This window comes from Acanthaster planci, linkage group LG16 (assembly GCF_054643075.1).
Source record: "Acanthaster planci isolate LZ-2023a linkage group LG16, COTS_SCS, whole genome shotgun sequence".
NCBI lineage: Eukaryota > Metazoa > Echinodermata > Asteroidea > Valvatida > Acanthasteridae > Acanthaster > Acanthaster planci.
Genome location: NC_141792.1, coordinates 9,070,147 through 9,097,394, shown reverse-complemented (window position 1 = coordinate 9,097,394; position 27,248 = coordinate 9,070,147). Strand labels below are relative to the sequence as shown.

The 27,248-nt window shown below is 40.4% G+C and overlaps 2 protein-coding genes across 7 annotated transcripts; both read left to right on the top strand.

Annotated features, from left to right (window-relative positions):
* The first annotated feature begins 7,489 nt into the window (after positions 1–7,489).
* On the top strand, positions 7,490–13,986 carry LOC147796472 (uncharacterized). Of its 4 annotated transcripts, XM_087147186.1 has the most exons (3): positions 7,490–7,688; positions 9,250–9,765; positions 11,446–13,986. In XM_087147186.1, the coding sequence occupies exons 2-3, from the start codon at positions 9,372–9,374 to the stop codon at positions 11,562–11,564; spliced, it is 513 nt and encodes a 170-aa protein (XP_087003312.1). In that variant the 5' UTR covers positions 7,490–7,688; positions 9,250–9,371; the 3' UTR covers positions 11,565–13,986. The 4 variants fall into 4 exon arrangements, with proteins under 4 accessions (XP_087003312.1, XP_087003310.1, XP_087003309.1 ...); XM_087147184.1 differs by having other exon boundaries at positions 9,354–13,986; XM_087147183.1 differs by having other exon boundaries at positions 9,250–13,986.
* Positions 13,987–14,661: 675 nt separating this feature from the next.
* LOC110982696 (uncharacterized) lies at positions 14,662–26,979 on the top strand. Of its 3 annotated transcripts, XR_015427969.1 has the most exons (10): positions 14,662–14,801; positions 15,244–15,526; positions 16,021–16,047; positions 16,556–16,573; positions 17,599–17,702; positions 18,212–18,279; positions 19,018–19,178; positions 19,541–19,639; positions 20,595–22,973; positions 23,058–26,979. XR_015427969.1 is itself a non-coding variant. In XM_087147180.1 (9 exons), exons 1-9 carry the CDS (start codon positions 14,781–14,783, stop codon positions 22,799–22,801), a joined length of 2,988 nt encoding a protein of 995 aa, XP_087003306.1. In that variant the 5' UTR covers positions 14,662–14,780; the 3' UTR covers positions 22,802–26,979. The 3 variants fall into 3 exon arrangements, 2 of the variants coding, with proteins under 2 accessions (XP_087003306.1, XP_087003307.1); XM_087147180.1 differs by having other exon boundaries at positions 20,595–26,979; XM_087147181.1 differs by lacking the exon at positions 14,662–14,801 and having other exon boundaries at positions 15,286–15,392; positions 20,595–26,979.
* Positions 26,980–27,248: the final 269 nt, after the last annotated feature.

Here is a 27,248-nt window from a genome sequence, read left to right as displayed (position 1 = left end):
TAATACCTGGTTTACTAACAGCAAACGTAGACTGGGCCGTTTGAGTTTGGATGAAAATAATGAACATGCTCCTTGCTATTTATGTTTAAATACAAAAATGGTCTCAATGGCCCGTAAGCCAAATCAACATGCAATGATTCATCACTGTAGGCTGCTGTGCACTCACCTTTCGTGTTCTGTATTTTCTCTAAAGCCAGAACATTACTTCAAGAGAGGAAGGGTAAAAATAGAGCAGCTCACCTATTTGCAAAAGAGTTCCTACTTGATTTGTCTTGTTTTGGACTGGCCAGAGAAAGGGGCCCGTCTAAAATGTGTAAAAATCAGTCATGCATTATTGGTAAAAAATGTGTTGCGTGATGTGAAATTCCAGACACACAAATGACACAGAAAATTAGTTTTCGTGAAGCACTAAATGTAAACGTATCGGTTAAAGGAACTGGACAGTACAAAAATCTCAACAAAACCATTCGACATTAGGGCTGACACAAACGAAATGCAACAATGATGAAGTGTCATATAAATAATTTACGCCCCTTAGCCACGCCGCTGCTGACATATTTTATGTGGAAAGCGTATATGGTAAGTGGCGAAATGTTCCAAAAGCACTGAGTAAAAATGCCACTGTGCCAGCAGAATAACCCAGGGAGAATAAATCAGATTTGCTGCCTAGAAGAACCTCCGGCCCGGTGCGGAAGCTTCTTCTCAGCTGACGTGGAAGCGCGTGGGATTCCATTACGAACGTCAATCTCGTAATTATGGAGGATAAGGTGCCCAATATAGACATTATTTTGGCCTTCAGAGGCCTAGCTGGGCCCTCTTTAGTCTTGTTTAATTTTCTTCCTGTGCAAAACATGGAAATGTAATCATAGCCAATCCCAAAGCGTACACGCGCGCGAATAGAAATGATTCCAAACATGTTGTTTTTTTTTCAAAATCAGTGTTTTTACCCAAAATATTTTGGAATGGGAATGCCAACTCTCTCACAGATTACAACAAACAAACAAACAACCCCAAAACAAACAAACAAACAAACACCCCAACAAACAAACAACCCAAACACCCCACCTAACAAACAAACAACCCAACCAACCCAACAAACAACCAAACAAACAAAAACGCAGAGCCACTTCGGAGCTGGAGTGTCGAAGGTCGTTTCTTCAATGTCTCAAATTCAAATGCATCCAGAGCATCTCGCCAAAACTTGTGCAGAATAACAGCGATTTGCACTGAGCTGTGCAGCAAGTGCAAGTTAATAAAATTCTGAGACAGCGTTTGTCTCAGTAAAAAAACAATGCTACAATACCGTATACCTTCAAGCATACTTAATGCCGATGACATAGCTTGGCGACGAAGTGCACAAAATGAGAACCAAAACAATATAATTCTCCCTGATTGTAAAAACGTTTCTGTCTGACCATTAATGCAACTTAGCAGCGAGACTCCCGGCGCCGTGCAATGCTGGTAGCCATTTCTGCGTAGCAGGAGACCAGTGAATGTACGATATTCTTCGGGGTTCGCTTGGCGGAATCGCTGTGAAGAAAATTGTCCCAAGGTAGTCACGCGCCTACCTGAATTACATGGTCATATATAATGCTGCTCATCCTACGTGACAGTCGTATTTTTCCCAATACAACTAGGCAACTGGTAAATCTCTGGCAGGCCGTCCGTACAAAAGGCAAAAAGATAATTCACTGAGTGAAAAACACCAACACTAAGCTATCAAAACATTTATAGCACTATTATAAAAATAGTGCTAAATGAAATTACGACCCTCTGTCACAAATTAAAGTTTGGAGAATACTCTGTTTATGTTGTTCATATTTGCTAGACGTCTGTATTTTGAATTATACTACTCCTTGGCCAATCACAGAGTAACGAGTCTGGGTTTGTGTACGCCCAGGAGCGTGGCGATTCCCTCCTGCTTTTATTATGTAAGTTATCATTAATTAACAGGCAGAAAGGATGGATCTGATTGGCTAATCCATTTGGGGGTAATGAATATCTTTCCTTCAAAGTTACTTTGGTGTGGAAAACAATGGATCCATCGGTCACGGGAACCTCTTCGCGGAATTTTTTGTCGTGTTCCTGGTCGGAAAATTGAATCACTTAGGTCTCTCGCAAGCAGAAAGGTATGAGAAGAAGGCGATTCTTGCCGGCCTCAAGTTAAAAATTTGCTGGCTGTTGAGAGGGACAGGCACTAGTTTCATGGATGTTGTGATGTTGAGCAAATGAGCACCAAATCAAGGCTAAGCTACTGAGAGCTTGATTGATGTTGTCAATCTTGAGAGACTGACCCTGGAATCAGGATAGTCAGAGACCTGTAAGTGTTATAAATGTATAGTTTGGTCGTATACGATGTATCATTTATGAGGTGGATTAAACAAACGAGATAATAATTAGAATTTAGTGAAGAAAGGAATTATTTGATAATTAAGACTCATGTTAGTACGAGTGTGGTGGCCACCCCTTGTGCGAACGCCGTTGGCCGGGAGGCGTCGTCTCTATCGAAGAAGGCAAGCTGTCCGGTGGACCCGAACGCCCGCAGTATCCCAAGTTACCACTGAATGAGCGTCAAACCGACTGTTTCGTCAAATCATTGTGACTAGTTTTTAGTTTTAAAACAGTGTACATGTATATTTTGGTCTAAAGAAGGTTCACTGAAAATGTACATAAATGTACATAGCTTGTAAATGTTAAATCAGAATCCAATCCATTTTGTTGTACCGTATACCAGACTACCCAGGGTCATATTTCTTGGGAGGGAAAACAAGGGAATGTGACACCATCTATAAAATGATTTGGCAACTGTACATCATAAGAAGAAAAATTTGACACCAACCAAAGATAAGATCTTTACAAACATTAGCCGCCCACAAGAATATAGTAAGCACTACATGAGCATTCGTTTGACCAGCAAAACCAAGTGTGTCTATCCTATCTCTTGCGGCTGCAGCTGTTTCCCTTGACCATGCGTGCTGCAGCCTCAGCCAAGGATTTGGGACGCGGTTTTGCCGGGAATGACAGTAGTGACTGTTCAGTTAGTGTGCAGATATCCATACTAAACTATCCAACTATTATTAAGGTTGTCGTGATTTATTCATGTAAACCCTGTCTGTGATAACCACCCCCCCCCTTAAAGAGATTGGGCGGAATCTGCCTCCAGCCCGCGTCGTCGCAGTGCGTTTGCTTTCTGTGCCAAGTCTTTTTCTAGTAATGTATTTCATTTTAGTTCGCTCCGTTCTCTCAATGGGCGTTTTGTTTCTGTCAGTCAGAAATCTACACTGACACACCCAATCAGCAATGCCGCAATGTTGGATTGTTTTGAAAGTTATCTACTGAATGTGAGTTTACCAATGCATGTCACAGTAAGCTTCTGATGGTTTTAGCCAAATTCCTAGGAGGACGATCCCCGGCTGTGCGTTTGCCGGAATAAGACCCTTCACTTTATGTGTAATATGTCAGTTTTGAATCGTGGGTGATTTCTGTCTTGAAATCTTGGCTACAGAAAGCTAAATGGCGTACCCTGGGGAGGGGGGGGTGCTTGAGACCGCAAAGATTCTCTATTTCTCTTTATAAACCTCATACCAAACTATTTCCCCTGATATCTACATCCAAGTCTCCTGCCGTGCGGGGGGAGGGGGTGAACATCATGGGCTAGTTTTGGGGATAGATTCTGGTCCGAGACACCCCCCCCCAATTCTGGATTCGCAATTGAATATGCCAGTCTGTTAACAGTCAGCACAAGACTGCTTTCATCGACCGTCGCTCGTTGTTCGTCGCCCTCCACGAGTCTAAACGCACAGCGCCATCCACTGTTATGGCATTCAGGTCCACAAGGATTCGAGCTTCAACAAGCACAAAGAGCTCGCGTGACCTTGCCACAGATTTCGTGTGGATCGTAATATTACAGTTAATGACTCGTAACCGACATGCTGAATTCATCCCTACACCCTGTGTCAAAGAAATTGCTTCCCCCCCTTTTTTTTACTTTAATACTTTTGTTTGTTTTTTTAATCAAATCCAACCCTTCTCGCTTCCGAGGAAAACAGCTGTCGCTTGGGTTCAACTTCATCGTTTTTCGGTCTGGACAGTTTTGCTCTTTTTAAGCGAAGCGTGTCCTTCGGACGGAGGATGGCTTTTCTGGTCTTTTATTTTCTTTGAAAAGGCTTCTTTACTTATAATTACTGTATGCGGTATTTTGATGAGCACTTGGGATGAAACAAGTTACGATGGATTGTCCACGAGTTTGTCGCCGTATGACGGAGAGCACACGGAAAATGACAAGTTCCATTATTATTTAGACAAATGACTAACTGAATACGGATGTATGCATGCTCCTGCAAGATGTGCTATAGTGTACAATAAAACACTACCACCGCAATTGTTGTTTTTACATTATTTCCCACCGTTCCGTTCCTCATTTTTGTTAACTGCCAATTTCGCGGTAAATTTCACAATAATCATGACGGCAGATATAAAAGCAGGTAGCCTCCAACCAAGCAGTGTATCTTTTGTTCAAAAGATGAGAGAAAAAACTTCACGCTCGAATAGGATAGTATCAGCACAAAAATATGTTAAATTCTGCGCGAATACATAAGCGACCCAAGCTTATTTACATGCAGGAGATGTAATTTCAAGATAGTCATCATGCAGTCAGATCCTCTTTCCATCTCCCCTCCACTTTGAATATCTATTAACCACCTTGAAATATATTTCACATAACCACCTTGAATTTCTATTTCTATCCCAAATCTCCTCACTCGCGATGCTTTCCGCATCCTGGCAAAACAATCATTTTCGTGTCGCGGATGAAATCCTCTTCACGGGCCGTTGGTGTGTTTACCGAGGTGATCGCAGGACGTCAGGCGAGACGTGATTGCTTTTCCACCGACTGAGATCGTACGTCTCGAGACTCTCCTCTTGGTATGCGCTCTAACTGCTCATCTCATCGCTTTTTCTCACTTTTTTGTTTTGTTTTGTTTTGTTTTGTTTTGTTTTGTTTTGTTTTGTTTTGTTTTGTTTTGTTTTATAAATGTCAAATCAGATAATTAAAGAGAGAGGCAGAAAAAGAAACGTGCACGCCAAAATGCGCTAAAACTGTCAAGAGATACAAGTGTCGGCTTCAGCAATGCCACATACATTGTCACTTTGTATCGAGCGCCAGATCAGTCGCATCAGTAAATGGCTTTTAATATCCAAGACAATGAAAGCCGTTAGGGACACATGATCGAAGTGGTCTGTCAAGCGGGATGGTAGGTCGGTTCGTTTTCCCCACGAAATGGATTGTGTTTAAAGGAGTACTTCCTTCTTGTGTGTAGATAGTTGTGCGGGTCTCAGAGCCTACTGAACATTAATGCCACATGCCCTTTTATACAACCCTCAAAAATGTGATTGTTGAGATATAATACCGAGAGCCTGGTGAAATCACTTCCATTACTGTGGCTTTTTAACTTACTTTTCTTACTTGCTTTATTGATCTTGCATTATCATTTTTCTATTTCCCCTTGTTATGAGGTCTGCACCAGTGTTCCATATACCACTGCGTTGCTGCAGTAGGTCACATCTCTGTGGTTATCACCAGAGAGCAGACTTCACCAAACAAGACTGTGCAGGCAGCTCATGGCTTTTCGTTGATTTCTACACCGAACCGAGTCTAATTGTGGTCCGTAATAAATAGTTAGGATGAGAACGCAGCAAGGGGCTAGGTACGATGCCGCACGGACTGAACAGTGGTTTACTCTCTCACTGTACTGACCCGCCATTAATATTTTTTTAAACTACTAAAAAGCCTCCACCCTTTTACAAGTCATAGCAAAGAACAACAACTGAACTTGTGCTGCAGAATGCGCACTGCCAGCTTCCAGCCAACTGTACGCTGCCAAATTCCATTAAGTCCGAAGGTCGAGAAAATAATATGTGCTCCGCTTCACGCGATATTCCGCCCGAGATCCTCCGGGCAGACATCTTTTTTTCTGCTGTCTTAGACACAATCACCGTAAGTGGTATTGCAAGGCTCTTCTAGGTGGGCATTTATTCCGGAATATATGAGTGTATATGATAAACATTTTAGCCTGATTAGAGCTCTCACTGAAATAAAGTCAGACTGAGGCAACTTGGGTGCACACTTCATTATTTGAAATGTACTGGAATGAATGCACTGCATTATGATAAAAGATGTAATGCGTGCTCGAGGCAAAAACCATGGAGGTAGTTATGTTATGGCAGATTAACTGGCGTTAACTGAGTATTTGAAGCAACGAACTCATGCGTAGAGTTAAGTTTCTAGTAATCAAGATAAATGTATCTACCAATAGATGCATGGAAACTAACATTCGAGTTGTAGCTCCAGACCTTATAAAATAAAATGAAACAAATTTCCCTCGCATCAACGGTCGGAGTTGTTATGGTAAAACAAAACGAAACAAACTAACCAGTCGACAAAAAGAAAGACCGACTGACAAACCTACAAAGTGACCGACTGATAGACGCGAAAATAAGATTCGTGTTTAATGTTTCTGTTTACACCGCTCCTTAAAGCAATCCATTTGCATGAAGGGCGTTCAGACAAGGTCCAGTTTTCCTGAACTGTGGGATCTTTCAAAATTGGTTGAAATTATGCAGTTTTCAAAATTCTTGTCTGCTTTTTGGCGATATTTTTTTCAGGCAGCTTTGCTAAACAGTGTTGATTTTTAAACCATTTCTGTAATAAGCTCTGACTCTTAGAGGTAAAATGCCTTCACGAATTACCATTGAAGAGGGTGCCAAATAAACCCGATGATATTTGATTTAAAAAGGGACTTGGGAAGTTCCAGATTGAAAGGTTAAAAGACTTACCCAAGCTTTGGAATATGTACAGTCCAACTCTATGAAATAAAACAGGTTTCCGATTAGCTTCAACAGATGACGATGCTGCCTCCTACCGCTAACCTCTGACAACTCTCCATGCTGACGTTGAGGGCACTGTGGTAATGTGCAGCAACCACAACATAGTCGTTGTTACAGCAGTCAGAGATATGATGTGATGCAGCGTATCTTGGACTTACAGATAAACTCAACCAGCAAAATATCCGTCTTACTCAGACAGATTGTCTGAAAGGATCATGGCGAATTGAATTTGTCAAAGAACCTACTGTATGCGACATAATCCAATTAAATCTGGGGGAATGTGGGAACTGAAAAATAAAAATGCATTGACGAATTAAAGTCTGATGCCAATCAGTAGTCAGTGGGTGAATTAATGGGCAAATAAAATTAAAAGGAACTAAAAATGAAGTCCAGAGCGGTGTCCGCAAACAGTTTAAACTTGAGGGAGAAAAAAATTACAGTGACTTTGCAACCCACTTGTAATACAATATTAAAACGCTGCAAACATTTTCATCGAGAAAAAGAGGTTAATCATTAATCCTGGTTGTAATGGGGAGATAGTCTGGTATCCGACAGGTTTATTTTAGTTAACAATTGCGGCAGTGACCTTTGAGCCCAAACGTGTTTAATGCACGACCAAAATGGCGCACAGAAACCAAAACAAGTAACTGATGTCTGGCTCGAAGGAAGAAAAATCCGTGCTCGTGTTAAAGTGGATATAAGATTTCCCGGAAAGTCTGATTGCATTGATCTCTGGACAGTTTCTGATTGCCTGAGTAGCTGCGCTGCATCGGGAAGACAGAATAAATGAGAGAAAGACACTGGTGAGTTCCAAGTGCAGCGTCTCTCTGGTTTTCTTCACTTGTGATGTCGGTCAGTATTTTGTTTCATCTTCAAATTAAATTAGCACCACTGAAATTCAATGTTTGCACATACTTCTTAAAAAAGCATCTGGTATTTTCTAAATCCGGTTTCCAATATCAACCGATCCTAGACCGTGAGTGTACTATGCCGCATCAAATATTTTGATGAGGTATTCCAAAGTCAATTGGTAAACAGAAACCAGCGACTCTAGTGTTAAATTCAAACAAAACAAACAGCATGGAATGGCAAAGGCTGATTTTAAAACACCAAGGAAGAACTTATCCAGCAAGTAGAAAAACGAATCCAGGTGTACTACTTGAGAAGATATCATACTATTTATGGTTTGCTCTTCATAGGTCTCACTTCCTTTCACTGAATGATTCAGTGGTAATATGACAAGGGGAGTTGATTTTGCTCAGAAAATTAATCAGGACAATAGCATACACAGGTCTTTGGTCGGGGGAGGGGGAAAATGGGATTTTGTCTTTATAAAAAATGGTCCCTTTTTATTTCCTCCTGAAAAGAATCTATATCCCTTTTCTTGACGGTAAAACCGTTTCGGAAGAGCAAGTGGTCACAATTTCCCGGGGATGGGCAGCTGGCCCCCGGCAGTAAGTGCCACTATAGCCCTGTGTACGTACCAAGAAAAAAAAGTACATCATCAACAGAATGTTTTTGGTTCAAGCTTCTCTCGGGGCCCACTCCCAAGCAATTGGGTGTGATACCTAATATTTATTATGCAGTAGGTTACCTCATCCGTTGAATGTCAGCATTGTCAACAGGACGTGCCTTAGCAAGGACTCCTGGGTGGTCTGGCGTTGCTATACAGCACTTGCAATTTTCTATTTCAGACTTTTAAGTGTTGCTGCAACGAATTTGTCTTTCAAATGTCTTTGTTTCAATCCTACACTCTTCTTATTATTATTAGGCTCGTTGCATACAGAAGTGTAGTGTTCTCATTTTTTCTTAACATTTAACTTTATTCATGGTTTCCCAGACAACTGGGGGCGCTGTCACTGTTCACTGCACAGGTTTCAATTCTACGGAAATTGTGAACGCACAATTTATTCACTAAAAATATTTCACAGAAAAGGGTTCCTTGCTGCCAAACGTGACACCATAATGAATTAACAAAGAAAACAAAGTTCAGGCAAGAAAACGTATAAAAAGAAGGTTTTTATGTGGGCAAACCAATGTAACAGCTAGTGAGTTCTTCCTGAAATGACCTCACAGTTTTGCTCATGAGTAGGAACATTTCATTAGCATAAAAAAACAAAATGGCAGCAAATAGAACTTAAACAACAAAGATTTTAATTTTAAACTTGTATTAAAACTTTGTTGCCATAAACGCGGAGACAACATGAAAGATACTGACACTAACACCTTAATTCATTTTTTGTTTATATAAGGCCACAGGAATATTGTATTGAACATCATAAACGAGGTTAATGAGACAAAAAGATGCATTCTTGAGGTTTTGTATTAACTCAATTATATTACCGCTTCTCTTCTCGATACTAGGATGACGTGCCTTATTGAAGTTACAGTAGTGTGAAAGGCTTTCCACGGAGCAAAGGCTCGATAAACAAAGTCTATCAAAATAACTATTGGTTTCGAATTGAGAGATACCCAGACTGCACAAGATGGCAGGTAGCACGCTTAATGTCTTCCTAGCTGTATTCCTCCTCTCCACTACCCTTGACCTTTACCTCGCCATCGAGGTCATCGATGTCACCTTCTCCAACGTGACCCAACACAATTTCACCGTACACTGGGGGTATCAACTCAACGGCTTCAACGTCTCCCGCCTGGAGGGTTTTGACCTTACCGTCTCCAGTGTCTACGACGTCGAGCTCGTCAGCGAGGAACTGTCCCCCACCACGACTCTGTACTCCCCGGGTGAGGTAGATGGCGGGACCACGTTCTATGTCTGTATCGCCCCCGTCATTACGAACGACAAGGGGAACTTGACCTGCGGGTTTGTGACCACGTTCTTCGACCCGTGGGATCTGAGGGGCCAGCTGGCCTGTTACATCGGTATCACAATATTCCTGGTTTTTGTTGTTCTCGTTGCCTATGACTTTAAACACCCGCGTGTGCCTCCCCAAGATACACAGGAACCAGACCAAAGTGCCTTGAAAGATCGACCGGTCGATCTCACCCAGTCAAACATAGAACTTACTGATAATATGTTTTAACTGATTGGATTATGGCTACGTATGTGGGTTCAAATGAACAATTCAAGGAACTTCAGACATGACTCAATAATATTAAAAAAAATTTCTGGAATTAGACTACAAAGCGAAAACATATCTCATACTGAAATAAAGCAGTGGTGTCATTTTATGCACAGGCTCTCTTCACTAGATGGAAATTTTAGATCGTGCTTCCTAGATCCAATGCATTCACTGAACACTCTGAAATGGAAAGGAACCTGACCATGATTTAGCCTCACTGTGAGAGATATTCATTTACTGGACAACAAAGGCGACATTATTGTACCCATAGTTAAAATAAAGATGGGAATTGTATTACATGCACCTAATGAAACATCTTTGTTCCCACAAGTTAAGTTTACAAACAATAAGGGGATCGCGTTGATTCGGATTCTTAGGATTTTGATGACTATTCTGCTTTAACTGTTTTCGCGCTTTGAATGCTTTTAATGATTATATATACTCTTTTAAATTATACATAATTGAATCCAATAACTATAATTTTTCGAATCTCTGTATTGGACATTTTTACACCAAAATTTAAAAAAGCATTTGCATTCACTTTTAGTAAAATTCAATAATTCATCAAGCTAGATGTTGTGAACATAAGCGAGAAGGTTTCCTCGTCTCAATGGGAGACTTTCAGACTCTGGTGGCAGCAGACACACCGGTCCTTTAGCATAGTATTACGCATACACAGAACTATGTACGCATGCTCAAAACAACGCGCACATGCAAAGAATTAGTTTAAAGGATTGGCATGTTTGCAGCTTCCAAGCGTCTCAAAGTCTCCCATTGTTGCAACATCTTGGACATGTTTAACCAGTTTAATCCATTCAAATTCAGAGACAGTAACAACTTCGTTTTAAAAAGTGATTAGTTAAATTGTGATTTTTTTTAAGTCTTTAGAGCTAATCTCAAAACAATTTTCTATCGTTTCAGTACATTTATTTCAATGTAGATACGAGTGTGATAGTGTAAGCTTCATCAATGTCGAAAATGTGAAGAAAAACTGCTCAGTTTCTCTTCAGGCGAAACTAGTTTGCGTCACAACTCTCCCACCCCTGTCTTATCGTCTAATAGAAATCAGTCAGTCATGATGGAGCGATTTCATCATGGGTATGTTCCTGAAGCACATCCTCTACTTTGCGGCTGAGGTCTTGGTCGGTAAAAAGTATTATTATTCGGAGCCGCAACTGTAGACGTTCATGTAAAGGAGGTTCACTTTTATAAACAGACCCTTTTTGCAGCTTGTGTGTAAATGACAATTGCGAAGGTTCGTCAATGTGGACTTGCTCTGCTGTGCGACTGGGCCACATTCGTAAGTCTAAGTCGTAAAATGAGTAAATTAGGTGAAACACATGGTGTGTTAATCAGTTGTTTTTGTTCTTGCATTTTTTTTACTATTTTTTTTTTCATTTTTTTACTTCTTTGTTTTCTAGTTTTTTGTTGTTGGTACAACTTATAACTGAATCTGTTAAATTTTGCTATGTCATTTCAGGGGCAGTGCTTCGTCGGATTCAGATGATTTACTTATTGGCCGGTCTTAAATTTAACGTGCGGTTAAGACCGGCTAAGGAGACTATGGACGCGACTCATGCCCGAGCCTCAGGCGAATAGGGAGACTGTCTGAGGTATTTATGAATTGTTAGTTCAATGTTCATTTCTACCTGGCTATACTATGATGGTTCAGATATATGGTACATCAAGGACACATTGGTGGTACATGCAGGGTAGGATAATGCTACTACCAACTATCCAGTTACTGTGTAATGTACCTCTTGCAAAACGAAAACGGCATGCATGTAGACATACCTAATATCCCAACGACGTGTAACTGAGCCATGTAGTCATAATGCTTTGACAATTTATGACCATACAGGTTAACAGAAAATAAGACGAAAGTAATAGCACTAATCACACATTTTGGATAAAGGAATACTAATTACTAATCACTGAATGAAACGTTACCGGGAGAGCTCTTAATTAATAGGCAGAGTCAGACGCAAAACCGGTCAATAAGCGTGAAGTCATTACATTATCAGAAGCTCCTCTTTACCCTTAAATAGCGCCCTCAACCGGCTAAAGATATGTGTTTGGCCGAAACAACAATGCCATCAAGATTGTTAACACAATGGTTTAGTTCAAGCGGCCTGTTCTCGTATGCTCACCAACGGCTCGATTTGTTGTTCGTGGGTCGGGCCGCCCTACCTAGGCAAGTGGCTTTCGATCAGTGTCAACTATACGTTGCAAAGCTCGTTCGAAGTAGGTACAATGCCTTCAATCATTGCAAACTGTTTGTCCGGCCTTTTTTGTTGCCGTGATTTGCAGATTTAATGGTCATTTTCAAACCATAAAGATTAAAAGGAAATACTTGCCTTAGTTCTGAAGCATTTACCAAGGAAAGTGCGTGTTAGTTAGGGAATGTTGTTTCCCCAGCCCATCCCCTAGATACGTAAGTAAAACAAACCCTAAACTCACATAAGATGTTAGTGTGCTTCAGATGGCATAATTTCGTACAAGATCCCTTTGTGATATCCCCCTTCACAGTAAAAGTCCAACCAACCAAAAACTGCATATGGAGATTGTTTTGTTACCGTGGCGTTTCTTTTTACCGCCGTATTAATAACGAAATTTTACCGAGCTAGTGGGCTTTTTTTCCTGTCCAATAATCAGCGAGGAGTCAAGTTGGTGTAGTGCCTCTTTCCTCGCATTCCACCTCTGCAAGGGTTTGAATCCCACCTAGTACCCCATGTGGATTGGGTTTTCAGTCCCTGCCTGATTCCGTGGTTTGTCCCCGGAATGTGTCTCTGGGGTTTTCCTCCCATCAGTAAAACTGAACATTTCTTCATTCTCTTCTTAATAATTAAAATATAGCCAAGGGTCAACTCCTTGTTTGGGGAGGAGAGATTCTCTTGGAGTCAGAGTTGATAAAATTACAGTTGACAAAATGGTCCTAAGTGACTCACAAAATATAGAGGGGTACTGTTTGAAAACGTACGGCTTTTAAGGTCGGGAAAAGTTATTTTTCGTGGGGGGGGTTATTGGGGTGTTTAATGTAAGTGGCTAACCTGCTAAAAATTGAAAGGCCATTTAAAGATGAAGGTCATTCCAAAATCATTGTTTGGGAAACTCCATTAATATCAGCTTAAATGTTTTCTAGCAGTAAACTTTGTTGATTTTTACACTGTTTTGAATGAGACATTGGTTCGGGGTGGTCACCCTTTGCGGCCTTCTGTAAAGGGTGCCCACGCCACTTCGAGGTACTGTCCAATGACTTTGCTCACTCAAGCGTCCCGCCAAGAAAAATAGAAGCCTGTATTTATTCTATAATTTGAGCTAGTCAAGATTGCTTATATCTCAAATTTCTTTTTTTTTCTGCATTTTTTTGGAAACAATGAAGGTCTTTTTCATAACTTCTGGTCTAATAGCGTCATCAGCTTGGATATTCAGACACGCGTATTTTGCAAGCATTTACAGCAAACATCGTGCCATACATCAACTTAAAATGGATTTTCTACATTTTGGAATGTGCTGCAAGAGGGGGCCCGCAGTGTTTCATGGCATCACAGGTCGGTCTTTAGAATAGTAGAATCCTATAGGAGACTAACACCGTGAAGGCAAGGTCATATTTAATGAGGCACCCCCATGTGATAAGGCGCCCCCAGTTTCAGGTCAGTTTCCTAACAAGGGAGACATGAAGACTTTTTTCATCAAAACAATTCTAATTAAAACATCTTTTGATTTTGGTTACTACTTGTACAAGTGTTTCACAATGATATATTTTTCTGGAATATACTGGAATTGACCGATGTATTGACATTTAGGTTTTGGGGGCATTTAAACGTACCTGAACTTCGGGCCTTCATTGGCACCAAAAGCAAAAGTCAGACGGCTCTTAATGTTAAACAAAAATATTGCCAAATTAAGTTTTGGTCTGTCAGATTTCCCATGATCACCATACCTGTGTAATAAGACGTAGGAGATAATTGACATCTTTGTAAATAATGTTGTACCTGAAGGTACCTGAATGTACCTTGCAGGGTTGATGTTCACATCAAGAGTTAAGTTTATCTTTTACACTTGTACTCTACCTTCTGGGAGAAAAGCCAGAGGGAATAAGAAAGAAAAGGGGAACAAAGATGGACCATTACTGACCCAAAGTGTGACCCTCTGTTCGATATGACCAAACGACTGACAACTTCTATATCAGGGTTAAATACGACGTAGTGAATATATGGATTCCAGGATACCATTGATTTGCGTTGCAGTGCGTGAAGGTCTGGCTTTCAATGGTCCCTGCGGGGAAAGATTAACACTCCGTTCAGTCCATTGTGCAATTTTCAAGGTTATATTGCTGATTTGCAGGCTACCTTTTGTGCAGAACGGTTACTCCTTTTTTCGCGGTATATAGAAGAGTCAAGAAAGCTTCGTGGAATTATTTACTCAAATATTCCCCCCCCCCGATATTTTGGTGTCCTTTTAATTCCTGCGCACTGACCGTTGCGGACTGCAGTGGTTTGGTAATTGGGCTGAAATGCGATATGAAGCCACTGTACCTTGTGTTGTCGGACGTTTGCAATGCCCACCACCTTTCTTCTGTGAATAAAAAGAAATCCATCCAGTGACGTTTTCGTCGGCGAACGTATAAACTATTGATCGCCGGTCACGTTCAGTTCAGGGGAACAAACGAACGCCACTTCCAGCGGAGTTTATGAGCGGAACAACCCTCACTGCAAGGGAGAGCAAATCTCTAAGCTTAGTTGATCATCAAACTTAGGAACTCTGGATGAAGTGGTCCAAAACCCAGCCCGAGAGGACCGAGGACTAACAACCATGTTCAACCAGCAAGATCTGGTAAGACACATTTTCTTCCACATTGCTACATTAAAAGGTTTACCGTACTCATATCATTTTTTTAAATATTCAATCTGTTTTCATATTTCCCCCCTTGACGTTGGTTCCGCGGGAAAATTACCTGAACAAGGCCAATGATGTCTATGTTTTGTTTTGATTATTTAACTTTGTTTACAGTGAGTTGAAGTCTTTAACAAAAAGAGAAAGTCTTCTGGTGAGACGTTGAATTATGACTTGTATATGCCAAACGTAGCTCACTAACCTTTCGGTTGCACAATGACAGACGTACTCTTTTCATACTAGAGTAACGGTAAGTGAGACTCTATAAATAAAACAAAATAATAAATAAGGTCTTCGAAAGGAGCGGAAATGACTAAAGCTAGAGCAAAACTTTAGTTTTTAAGATAATTGACAATTATCATGTATTAATATGATCACACAGCGCAATCCTGACGCAGATGTTGTCTATGAGTTCACAAATCCTAGCGGCCTGGCGGGAACCCGTAAGTTTCATCGCTGGCCTCGTTTTGGAGTGGAGGAAGACATCCTGGACATTCCCTTGGACGATTTCAGTCAGGGGGGATGGAGGAGGTATTCCATGTACTACAAAAGACGTGGGTTCCCACCGGAGGAGAGGATAAAGCGCGTCATCCTCTGCTTTGTTCTTTTTTTTGTTGTGTTTCTTTTGTTGCTGGGAGGCATATTTCCAGCAATTTTCTTGAGCAGTAAGTAGAGGTGCTGGGTAATGCAGTATCCCCTCAACCTTTACCATGCAAACGCTTGAGGTAAAAGTATACACTATTGGCTCATAAAATTTAACCTTTGCAATGGTGAACTTCTTTATGGTATCAAATAAGCATCACATGGATGGGTAGTTCAACAGACTCTCCGTACTCCGTTCATCACGTCTGGGTGTTCACTGTCCTTAGGAGTGTGGTTTTAAGTATAAACTATTTAATATAAATATTCCATACCTTTATACTAATCTAACTGTACATGTATAATGAATCATTCAGCATCGCGCCTTGTTGTGTGGGGAATTCACAAAAGGTCTTGCTTCATTTCCCCGGCTTGAGGAAGCTCCCAACTAAATCTATATTTGGTCATGAAAAATTGTTTTTTTTATATACCCTGATACGAATAAAAATGAACCCTATTCGTACTTCTCTTTGTCTTTGGCATTTTGTGACAAAATATCTCTTTATCCATCCTTTGACAGCCCAGCTGACGCCTCGTGAACAAGCAGGTAAAGTGTAATATTATAAACTACATCATTAGAAGTGACATTTACGTCGAAATCACCTAGAGGATTCCTCTCAAAAGCGTAGACAATTTGAGAAAAATACCTGTTTTTCAATATTTGTAGGTTTTCCCTATATCCTTGTGGTGCCTTCTAGGCTGAATTATAGGTTTTAAACTTGCAGTTGTGATTTTCTGCACAGATAATGCAGATCATAGCCCATTAAAAAGAGAATGGAATCCAAGTACGGTATATATGCTTTTACATAGCCTATTTTGATGCTAGCTCGTTGATATCACTGCATCTGTTGCCTGACAAAATGGCGTAATTACACCATTCATTGGATTTCCTGAATGAAGAAAAAACTTGCAAATGTTTCCCAGGCACAGTCTGTTTCGTTCAAATATATGAAAACCTGACAATTGTTATGAAAACCGAAAACTCCATAAATCGATGCTCTAAATGATAGGCCTACTGCAAAGTAATATTTTTCTTCGATTTTGTCCTTTTGTAGCAATGACGCTCGAAATCGGTGAGTATTTTTGTTTATATTGCTTTCTAAATTTTGAAGACCCATTTTGGATACCTGTATTAATATCGTCTGGATTTGAGTGGTGACTCTACACGTAATAGAGTTTTAATTTAAAAACCGCTCACCCACGCAAATAATCCAATCTGGGTTTGGCACGAAAATTTAGTGGGTTTCATGCTTGATGAGTGATGCATCATTGTGACAAAGGCGTAAATGCCCGCAATTTTCGCCTGTCTGAGCAACCACAAAACGAAAAAATCTAAACGTTTTTGTGTGGCCTCGGGGAGCAACTGAACAGATGCCCTTTGCAAAGGAATATAACTAACCTATTGTCATACAGAAAGTATAGTACACCGAAGTTAATACTCTGTGTTAAAAGCAACTAATGGGGAACGTAAGGGCATGCCTCCCTTGAAAGGATACCACACCCTGCAATCTGGTGCATTTCAAATGCTCAATGAGGCAAATCCAAGGCTTCTGTTTTGTGGACCTCTATTAATGAAACAAAGATTGGACAAGGGGTTTTCGTTAGACCCGTTCTCCATGCCCTTGTATTCTGTTAAGGAACTTAGCTTGACGGCGAAGTTAACCCTCTCGAGAGTCTGTCAATCTTTTAAATCTTTTATGAGTAAACACACAGCAATGAAGTTCGGCTTTAGTGTGATCTTGTAAACAAACTAAATCTGTATTCCAATCTCTGTATTCATCTTTTAATGTCAAGTACTTGGGGTTGGTTTTAATTGAAATGTAAGGTTTTAAAGGGGCTGATCCAGTAATTTTATCAGGGGTTAATCCCTTATTAAAAATATCCAATTGTTGTGAACAGGAACACAGATAGCTGATGCATTACACCCTTATTAAGTACAAATAATAACATCTACAGAATGTCAACTAGTTTTTCTCGTAATCTAAAATTCATTGCTTCTTTTTTCTATGTCATAGAGGGCTGACCTAAACCCCATCCCTGAATCCCTGCCTGCTTTTTGTACTTAATTTTAAATTTAAAAACGCTTCTCGATCAATAGAGTTTGTGGGTGGCAACATAACCTTTGACCTCGAGTACATTCCAGCGTATGACGACCCCACTTCGGCTGATTACCAGGCCCTGGCTCAAAATTTCATTGATGAGGTAAGCAAACCTTTACTCCGTGTTTTCACTGCCGGCAGAAAGCGTTGTTTAGCAACTGATGCATTTACTTGGCAAAATGGGTTTTCCAAACACAAAATTAAATGACCACAGTTACTGTGAATCATGTGTTTTAACTCCCGAAAAAGTGGTAATGAACTGAGTGACTCTGGCTTTCCGAGACATCCTAGAAAATGAAAAAAAAATCAGACAAATCAAGAACGTTTACTCCACTTTGCAGCGTGTGGTAATACACGTCCAGTTAGTTACATGAGGTTGCAGCCCCAAACCTTACTGTACTGCCCTCAGAGAATACAAGGTACATATTTTGGAGCTGACTGTGACCGTTTCTGTTTTGTGCCTGGTTCCTTTTGTTTTGTCGTGTGTTAGTTATTGTTCGATCATTACCAAAAGCTGTGTTTTACTAAGATAATTGGGAAGTCCCTTGGTTTATTAAACCGTCGTACTTGTATGTTGCTATCTTCTTGCCCGATTCTGCGTCTGCTTGAAAGATGGACAACTTATTCGAACGTGGATCTGCGAGTGAGGGATATCTCGAAACAGTTGTGCATGATATTTCGTAAGTTAAAATCCCATTGCTATCTGTTTCAAAAACCATGACTGACAATATACAAAATTATTCTTTTTACACACATTTCTTCATGGAAAAGATTCTTAATATATTGCCGTTTTCATCCAGGTGAATAATATCAGTCCTTTTTCCACACCACACCTAAAACAAATCTCCTTATATGAAGTTAACAACAGAGAACCTTGAATTTTGTTCATCCTGTTTTCCTTCAAAAGTGTTAGTCGTAGTCCACTATAAGTCTTTGTAATACTCACAAATCTGCTACAAGTTCTTACGTGTCAAAAGGTTTACTGTAACAAAAAGTATTTCTTAATTATTGTTAATTCGCTGGTACCTACGAAGTACGAAGAGCCGTCTTTGGGATGTAGGTGATTGCGACTGGCTAAGTCATCCTCGATCGTCCGGCATCAAACTTGGATTTAGATTTGTGACCCACCATTCGAAAAACAGAGACTGATGTTTGTAAATTCCTCTCCCCCGTCAATTCTCATGCTTCAAAGTGATCAATAGTGGCGACTTTGTCCGCAGAAAGCTTTGGCTGTTACCAGCAGTAAAACGTGTTTAATTTGCATAGTTGATATGCGTACTGGTGTCACTTTTCAAACCGTGGCCAAGAAGCATCCAGCTTGGTTTAGGAATGGTGGGACACACCCCGATTTAAGCAGCGTACATGAAGCGTCAACGACGTTAAAGCTACTTAAGGTTGCCAATCTTCTTGCCCAACAGGCGAGGTAGCATTGTAATCACCTTCGAGAGCATCTACACGGAAAATACCAACGCAGACATACCATTCAAAGAAGTCTTCCGCGAGAAACTGGAAGAACGGGCGCTAATTGGTAACCTCGGTCAGTTCAGTTTCGTGCCGGCCACGCTCGTCGTGTTCGATGGTATGTTCTGTCAGAATATTGGTTGCCAGCCTGAATTTTGTTTTCGAAAACCATATTATAGTCGTTCATTTATCTTGTTGCACACACCTTCGAGTGTTTTAGTGGTTGAGTAAAACGATGTAAGATTGATATAATTCCAAGTATATTTGCTTCATATATAGGAAACTTAAATATTCGCAGCTGTACAGCATCAGAATATGTGCACCGTATCAAAGCCATTCATCATACGCCGTCTTTTCACAGAAAGCAATTTACTTAGATTTGACCAAAATACTTTTTAACTGAGCACTGGCAAATATTTCACTTTTAATTTTCCAGAAAAAAAGACACATCAATCACTCTATTTCTTGTTTCTTTTCCAGTTTGTAATCTTTACTGTTTCAATGGAGGGACAGTGAACAGAGCCATAGACGTCTGTAGCTGCTCCTGTCCGGAAGGCTTCCTCCCTCCAGAATGCCAAGGTACAACATAAACTGGTTGAATGATGTTATGAATCGAGTAAATTCAAAGGGCAAATCGGCTATTAGTTTTAATTACTTCAATCGACTTATTTGATAGATATTTTCGAATCTATTTTAAGAGACAGCGCATGCCCCCTTTATTGTTCTTAGGCACCAGATGATAAATACGGCCACTGATGTCACGATACCTACATCAATAAAGAAATGCCACTGTATCGCAAGGGAACCGTTTTTGTGTATCGTGGGCGTGTTCGCTGCCACCATGTAAACTATTCTCATTGCACAAATAAGCAAAAGCACAAACCAATAATTACATCAAACTGAGAAAAACAAAAACGCCACATTTGGTAACACCATTTTCTGGAAAGATTCAATGGTAAAGGGATTATCGGTATTACAGATGAAGTCTAACAGCAGCTGTTGGTGTTACTTGGCCCGAAGCTTAAAGAAATCATAGGTAATAAGTAATAAGGACCAGTTATTTAAGCAATATTATAAGTAATTGTAAGTAATTAAGTATCACATTCACCCCGGGGTTTTTTAGTCTGTTTTGTATTCAATTTAAACTGATTTTCATTCAAAGTTAAGTAAACGTTCAAAATAACAAAAAACCGTCGTTTCCCCGACCAAATACATTTTATGCAACAGACGTTCTACGGTGGTTAGTTTTGAATTCGGTGTGCTTTTCGCTATTGTATAAGGGTAAAATAATTGTTCTCTCGCAAACTCAAAATTGTTCACGTGGTGGCCTTTTCAGTGGTCCAGTGTCTTGTTATATCATTGGTTGAAGGTCAGAATTGGAAAGACATTCCTTACTAGTGCCGGGATCATCATAAATGGTGCATTTGTATTATAGGCCCTACCGGTAAATCTTATTAACTTCACTGTTTTAGCATTACAACGTAGATCTTTATTCTTAAACAATACGAATGCGCTCATTTTTTTTCTATTAAAGCTCCCACAACAACACTCATCACGACAAAACCTGCCACAACAATGAAATTGTCGTCGACGTCTGGCATTGCTACGACTGAGACCCCGACACCCACACAAGAAGGAGCGAAAACGTCCCGACCAACTCCCTCAAGTAGGTCACAGACCACTATCCAGGTTATCCCCACCACTGCTTACTTGGAAACAAGCAGAGTCATTGACACAACGAGGCAGCTGCCATCCACAACCAAGGACATTCCCACGACTACGCAGATGACTACAGCCATGGACACTTCCACAGAGGAGGACTTGCCCACTACGCAGGATGTTACAACGATGAGCGGGTTACCGACAACCGCAAACATTTCCACGACAACAGGGTTGCTCACAACCACAGAAATTCCAACGACCACGGAGTTGCCTACAACAACGGATATTCCAACCACTACAAAGTTACCCTCAATAACTGAAACTCCCATGACTACGGAGTCGCTAACAACCACGGAAATCCCAACGACAACGGAGTTGCCCACAACTACGGAGATTCCCACAACGGAATTGCCAACAACGCCAATGCCACTTCTACACTGTCATCGTTTTAGCTACGCGAATAATTACCTCCGGCTTGAACAATTTAGGGGTGGATGGACTCGACAAATGGACAGACACATACATCATTTCCCCTACCCAAGACTTTTGTATTGTCTGTTTTACATCGATGAACCCCCGGTAGCAAGTACCAACGGATTCGTCTGTCCGGACAATGACACTTTACTGTATTTCTCCAACTGCCTGGACTATCACTTTGATAGGCGTGCAAGCAACTGTAAGCCTAATTCCAGTCAGGTTATATCTTGTCCCTCTCTGGAAGATCTGTACAATCAACTCAACGACACCTTTGGTACCGAGGACCCTCCGACCCCTTCCATCCACGAATTATTCGAATTTGTTACGTTCAGGGAGTGCCTCGCTCTTGGGGAAGACGACAACCGAACTCTATCCGACGGCTTTTACTGCCCCCCTGCTACAGAGATTCAAGAAACGGCCCAATGTTTAGATTACCACCTCGGAAGTGTTTCTTTAGATGGCCAACCTTTCAGTGGAAACGCTAGCGCTGTTTGTGACTCACCACCGAGTGTGTGCGCGTCTTTTGGCACCTTGATCTTCGAGTTGACATTTGACTTTGGTCCAGACGGCGGCTGTGGTTGCGCTTCAAGACGTAAACGTCGACAAATTGATTGGTCCTCGTTCAGTTACAGTTTTTCGTCTAGCGGAAGCTTTTTCGATAATGTCTACGCTTCGCGTGGTGTTCAACTCGGGCGTCAAGGATGTTACAATGGTTTTCCTTACCCACGACTCCTTTACTGTGAGGCTAATCCTGATTCTCCTCTGTGTCCTGCGTCGGGCTATACTGACGCTATGCTGTTCTGTTTTGGATACCACTTTGAGGCACCTGACTTTGATGGACCTCCAATCTCACCGGACGATTGTCCATGTTTTGACGTGTTTATAGAGATGCTTGAGACAGCGTATGGACGAGAGGAGCCTCCCGACTGCGTCTGCAATGATCCCCGTAACTTTGTCAGCAACAATACTGGTGACAGCCTCGCCGGAATGCCAGTCATGGACCGTTGCGGGTTTGTGAGCGATTTCCCCTTTCCGCTCCTGACCCACTGTCTCATTGAGCTGGAGAGCAACTTGCTGCCTGGAGGCACGGGCATGCCCTACGTTTGTCCAGAGCCAGAGGTTATTATCTACTATGATACATGTCTGCACGTTTATTTCGACAACAGAAATCCCCCACGGGGATGGAACGGTACTTGTCCTTGTGCCAATGAACTATACCAGGAGCTCTTCGACACCTTTGGGTATGGGCGTCCCCCTAACTTCGCCAACGAACTCAATCGAGGCTGCGTCTGCTTTTCCAATGAGAGCTACGATGGCCAGAAGTTCGACGACCTGGAATTCGCTGCAAAAAGGTATGAAGCCTGTGACGACGATCCACTGACTACTTTTAATAACGGGAGCTTCGCTTGCCCGGGCACCAGTCAGTTGGAAACATTTAATGGATGTTTAGAGTTTTATTTTGGAAACTACAAAGCACCCAATGACACGGTGTGTCCGCCACAAGACGAGTTTGTCAACGTGTTAGTTGACGTGTTCAGGAGTTATGATGGGATTTCAAGGGGTCAGCATGCCACAGGTAATGAGTGTAGTAATGGGGATTAGAAAACGGCAATGCTTGTTATTCTGAAATATAATTTTAATGCACTGATCACGTGTACTATAAATAAGTGTATGTGACTTCGTTTATTGACTTTCTACGTTTTCAACATTGTGTAAATAAAAGTTAGAAAGGCCATTAGAGATGGAAAGATCATAAAGCATAGGTTTTTGCGAGGTATGCTTTTGATTAAACAAACGAACTATCACATTAGAAAGGCCATTAGAGATGGAAAAATCATAAAGCATAGGTTTTTGCGAGGTATGCTTTTGATTAAACAAACGAACTATCACATAAGAGGCATGGATAAGATTATAAAAAGTTTACTGAGTATGCCCTTTTCCAAGTTCAAGCGTCTGGGACACATGAAATACTGTATATTTCATTGGACACAATAAAGAGTGTTTTTGTGCATATCTGAATTAGAAAAGTAAACTATTTCACAGTTTCGGCTCACAATATTTTTATTATTGAACTGGAAGGCAGGTGTTATACAAACTGTAAATGTTAAAAGTTCATCACCCCTTCAGTTTTTCTGCATCATTGATAGTTTCAACGTAATTCTTACATTTAAAAAAGTTCTAATGAGCTTTTGGGCAATTTTAGTACCGAAAAGAGAACTCTAAGTTTAGTCTAATGATTATTAAAATTTACTTGCGATGCCATGATAGTCAACTGAACGGATTTGAAACCATGTACGAAAGAGTTAGCCTGAGTATTGTACTTTGAGGGAAGTCAGGGAATACTCTCACCAACCCACCGTCCTTCTTTCATGGAATTCTACCACCCTCTAGTTTCCACGTTCACATTGCAAGTACCAGGCTTGTATTTCCACTTTTTTTAAAAAGCCTATAATTACGCATGCGCAGATTAAATCCACGTCAAGACGTTCATCCTGTATTAATTAATTGATGATACCCTCCATGTGATTGCGTTTCCCCATATCACAGCTTGTTTTGAAGTATACCCGGGAAGCGACATTTTGGTTGGTCTGACCGCATAAGCAATACTTTATGTACCGGTCTTCTGAGTGATGGTCTGCACTGCACCCAGTGCATGCAAAGCATGGCAAACCCATGGACACTGTAGTGATATTTTCTCAAGTTTACATCATACAAACTGATTAGTGGGGAGTATTGAACAACAGTGTGTAGAACACAAAAACACAACCCTTAGGTCAAACCTTGATTGCGCACAACACCAAATAATTAAAAAAGTGCAACGCACACTGGAAACAGGCGATCACACCATCAACGTGATCGCTTCCCAAGAAGATAATAAACAAAACAAAACAGTTACGGAATTTTGACAGAATGGATCACCCGTCTGGACGTGAAGATCGTTGCAATCGTAAGTTTCCGAAATCGAAGGGGACACTCTCAACGTTTATGTTTGTGTATTGGTTTGGTTAGATTTGTTTGTTTTGCTTTGTTTTTCACGGATGTGTGGCAAATTTGGCGCCGCAAGAACCGATGGTGTCTGATCCTTTTAGCGGATAAATCTTTAAGAAGAAAGGTTAAGCTAAATGTATACAAAGTTTAAAAAAGTGAAACCGTCGAATATTAGAATCAGTTGAGTTATCTTTCTTACAAGCATTCTGGTAACTTGAGGGCTAAAAGATTGGGGAGCGTGTGAAATATTTTGGGCATTATTTGTATGATTTCTACGTGTATTTAAGTCAGAAGGCTACATTTCTATCGTCACTCTCGTTAATCTTCCACCAGTGTTAGTACCTGTAGTAGGCCTATGTGCTTATTCAAAATCGTCATAATTTTTGCTTGGATGTAAGCATTTATCTTGATTAGGGAAAGCTCGTAATTGTCGAAATTGCCGTGATTCCGATTTTTCAAATACTCTGAAATAGTTTGTCCTATACCTGTTTGAATTTAATACTCTGTCGGTCCGCGAAAGGGCTTTTTAAGGGCTTAGCCTTTCTTTAAGGAAAACGCATCTTTAAGAATTTTGAAAAAAATTATTTTGAAAAATTATCAAAAATAATGTGACGGAATTTCGACCAGGTGATTTCCCTAAAAGGGGTGCGTAGCACCGTGGTAGGATTATTGACAAAATATAATTATACAATCAGTGCTCTGAATTATCTTAATGCCGAGCTTTCGGTATCTGGAAAAGGTGAGATAACCAGTTACCGAAAGTTCGGCAATAAGATAATTCAAAAATAATTATATTTTTGTCAACACAAGTAGTTTTCCTGTTGGCGTCGTTTAAGTCAATTTTTAAACAATTCAAATGTGTCTGCTGTAATACGACTGAATCAAAGAAATGTTTATTTAAAAGTTTTATTAATTATCATTTATCCGTGTCTCTAATATTAGAGGAGAATTGGTACCATGGTCTGAAATGTTCATTAAGCAGTATACCGCTTTCCGTTTTTCCAGTACTGTCAGATAGGGTAGTATTTATCAAAGTAGCAATTTCTTAGACAGCGTACGAGTTGGTGAATCTGTCAGCGTTAAGTAGGAATTGGCACAAAGAAATGGCAACATACTGAATGGTTTAATATACTAATTTCAATAAATCGACGTTAACATCGCCAATGATAAAGAATTTTTCCCTTTTTTATTTCTTTATAGGCTATTATTAACAAGTTCAACAAATCAATTTCATTTAAACTAAGTCAGAGAATTATGTCTTTTCTACATTAATATTATTACTTACAGTCAAAGTAATTTTGATAAACAGTAAACCATATTTAGAATAACCAGGCAATCGGTCATACAGGAAAAAGGTTGAAGTTGCACGCCACCTGTCCTATTATTCTATTTTTCTTTCAGCATGAATAATCTTTCACATGGACGTCGGGACTGATCACTTAAATTTTTAACTTAAACCACTGACGTGGAATGGGAAGTTAATAACATTCATCAAACTAATCAAAGGTTTCAGCAAGACTTTGATCCCATAAACAGCCTGGATTTGACTTCCCTACAAAAGCAGAGAGATGATTTTGGTGGATGTGATATTGGGTATAGAATGTGATTTTGGCAGGCATCATCTAAAGTCACACCTGAGTCAGAAATCACATTCAGGATTATAATGTGATTCGGTTAGGTGCATTGACAGTGGATGTGATATTGGACTCTGATGATGTAATCCTCGATGTTATTTCTGTTTTGGATGTGAGTTTGTGGTAGAGATGTAATATTTTGACGACATTTAAAATTTCTACCAAAATCACATCCAGGCGGGCACCTTTCCATTACTTTTGTTATATTTTCTTTTCTGGTTTTTTTTTCTAGTCTGAGATATTACATCATGGACAACAGTCCTTTCCGTACTGATACCGGTCAAACTTGATCAGTTGATCGATAGCATTATGCTGGCCAATAATATTGTAAATATGTCTTGCCATCTGTAAAAACAAATAGCTAAAGGGCTTATTTACACACACATGATGTTATGTCATGAAGTCCTTATACATTCACCCTTTCTCTTCACCTGTCAAGTTATTGAAGTAAAGTGTTACACAAACATTTCTCTTTTTAGCATTTATCCCCAACTTTAATACTTGCACTTGAGTCGAGGAACGTATCCAGTCTGTAACTTAGCAAGGGGCACTAGTTTATTTCAACTCCAACTACAGACCTTTTTTGCAACTTGAAAAGGGCGACGCATGGATAAAATTGAATCACACACAGCCTGTATAAGTAATTGTGTGTATAAGCGGGCCTGCTTGTGGATACGTGCAGTGGGTGAGGATAGGATCAAAGTGCGCTAGAATTATTTTCAGGTGCAGGTCTCAAATAATGATTAACTCTACTGGGTTTCTCAACCCATAGAATCTAATGGAACTTGTTCCAAACGTTTTTGACGTCAGTCAAATGCCGTTTTTAATGAACGGCTCTATATTCATCATTCATTGTATTTTACGCAGTGGGCCCAGGTATGAAGTAATATCCTTACGTTGCAAATCTACTGGAACCTTTTCCCTTAAATTCATAGGCCTGACATTTAAGACTGTAAGAATTAGACAAAATCAGTTTGTACCAATTTTGGGTAAGATTTATACAGTCTGAAAAAATGCAGTTTTCTGATTGGTGTAATTGTCAATGCAGAAGTATTTTTATTGTAAAGCCATTCAAAACGACATCTTACCGATATTTGGTCTGGCAACAGTTCAAGGTGCAAAATAGAATAAAATATCTTTATTTACTGGACTCTCCAACAGGTTTTCCTTGTTATGGTTTCAAAGTAGTAAATTTATGTACTGTGTTTAAAATCGATGATTTAGGCCCCTAGTCTGGTATCTGATAGGATCTGCCCTACCTACCCCTTAGGACTAATCACTGTCTGAAGATTCCCTTTGCTGACTGCTGTTTCCATGGTCACTGTCAGTGTCAAGATCAGAGTCTGTTGGTAACTTCGCAAGGGAGGGGTCCTGAATGTTGTGACCGTACCGACTTTGAACTGAGGACAAACATCTCCCGTGACCTG

Excerpts from the sequence above, each read along its gene's own strand:
- LOC147796472 (XM_087147184.1), top strand. The coding sequence starts at position 9,372 with ATGGCAGGTAGCACGCTTAATGTCTTCCTAGCTGTATTCCTCCTCTCC.
- LOC110982696 (XM_087147180.1), top strand. The coding sequence starts at position 14,781 with ATGTTCAACCAGCAAGATCTG. Across the intron at positions 14,802-15,243 it reads TGTTCAACCAGCAAGATCTG|CGCAATCCTGACGCAGATGT; the intron begins GTAAGACACATT and ends ATGATCACACAG. Across the intron at positions 15,527-16,020 it reads TCCAGCAATTTTCTTGAGCA|CCCAGCTGACGCCTCGTGAA; the intron begins GTAAGTAGAGGT and ends ATCCTTTGACAG.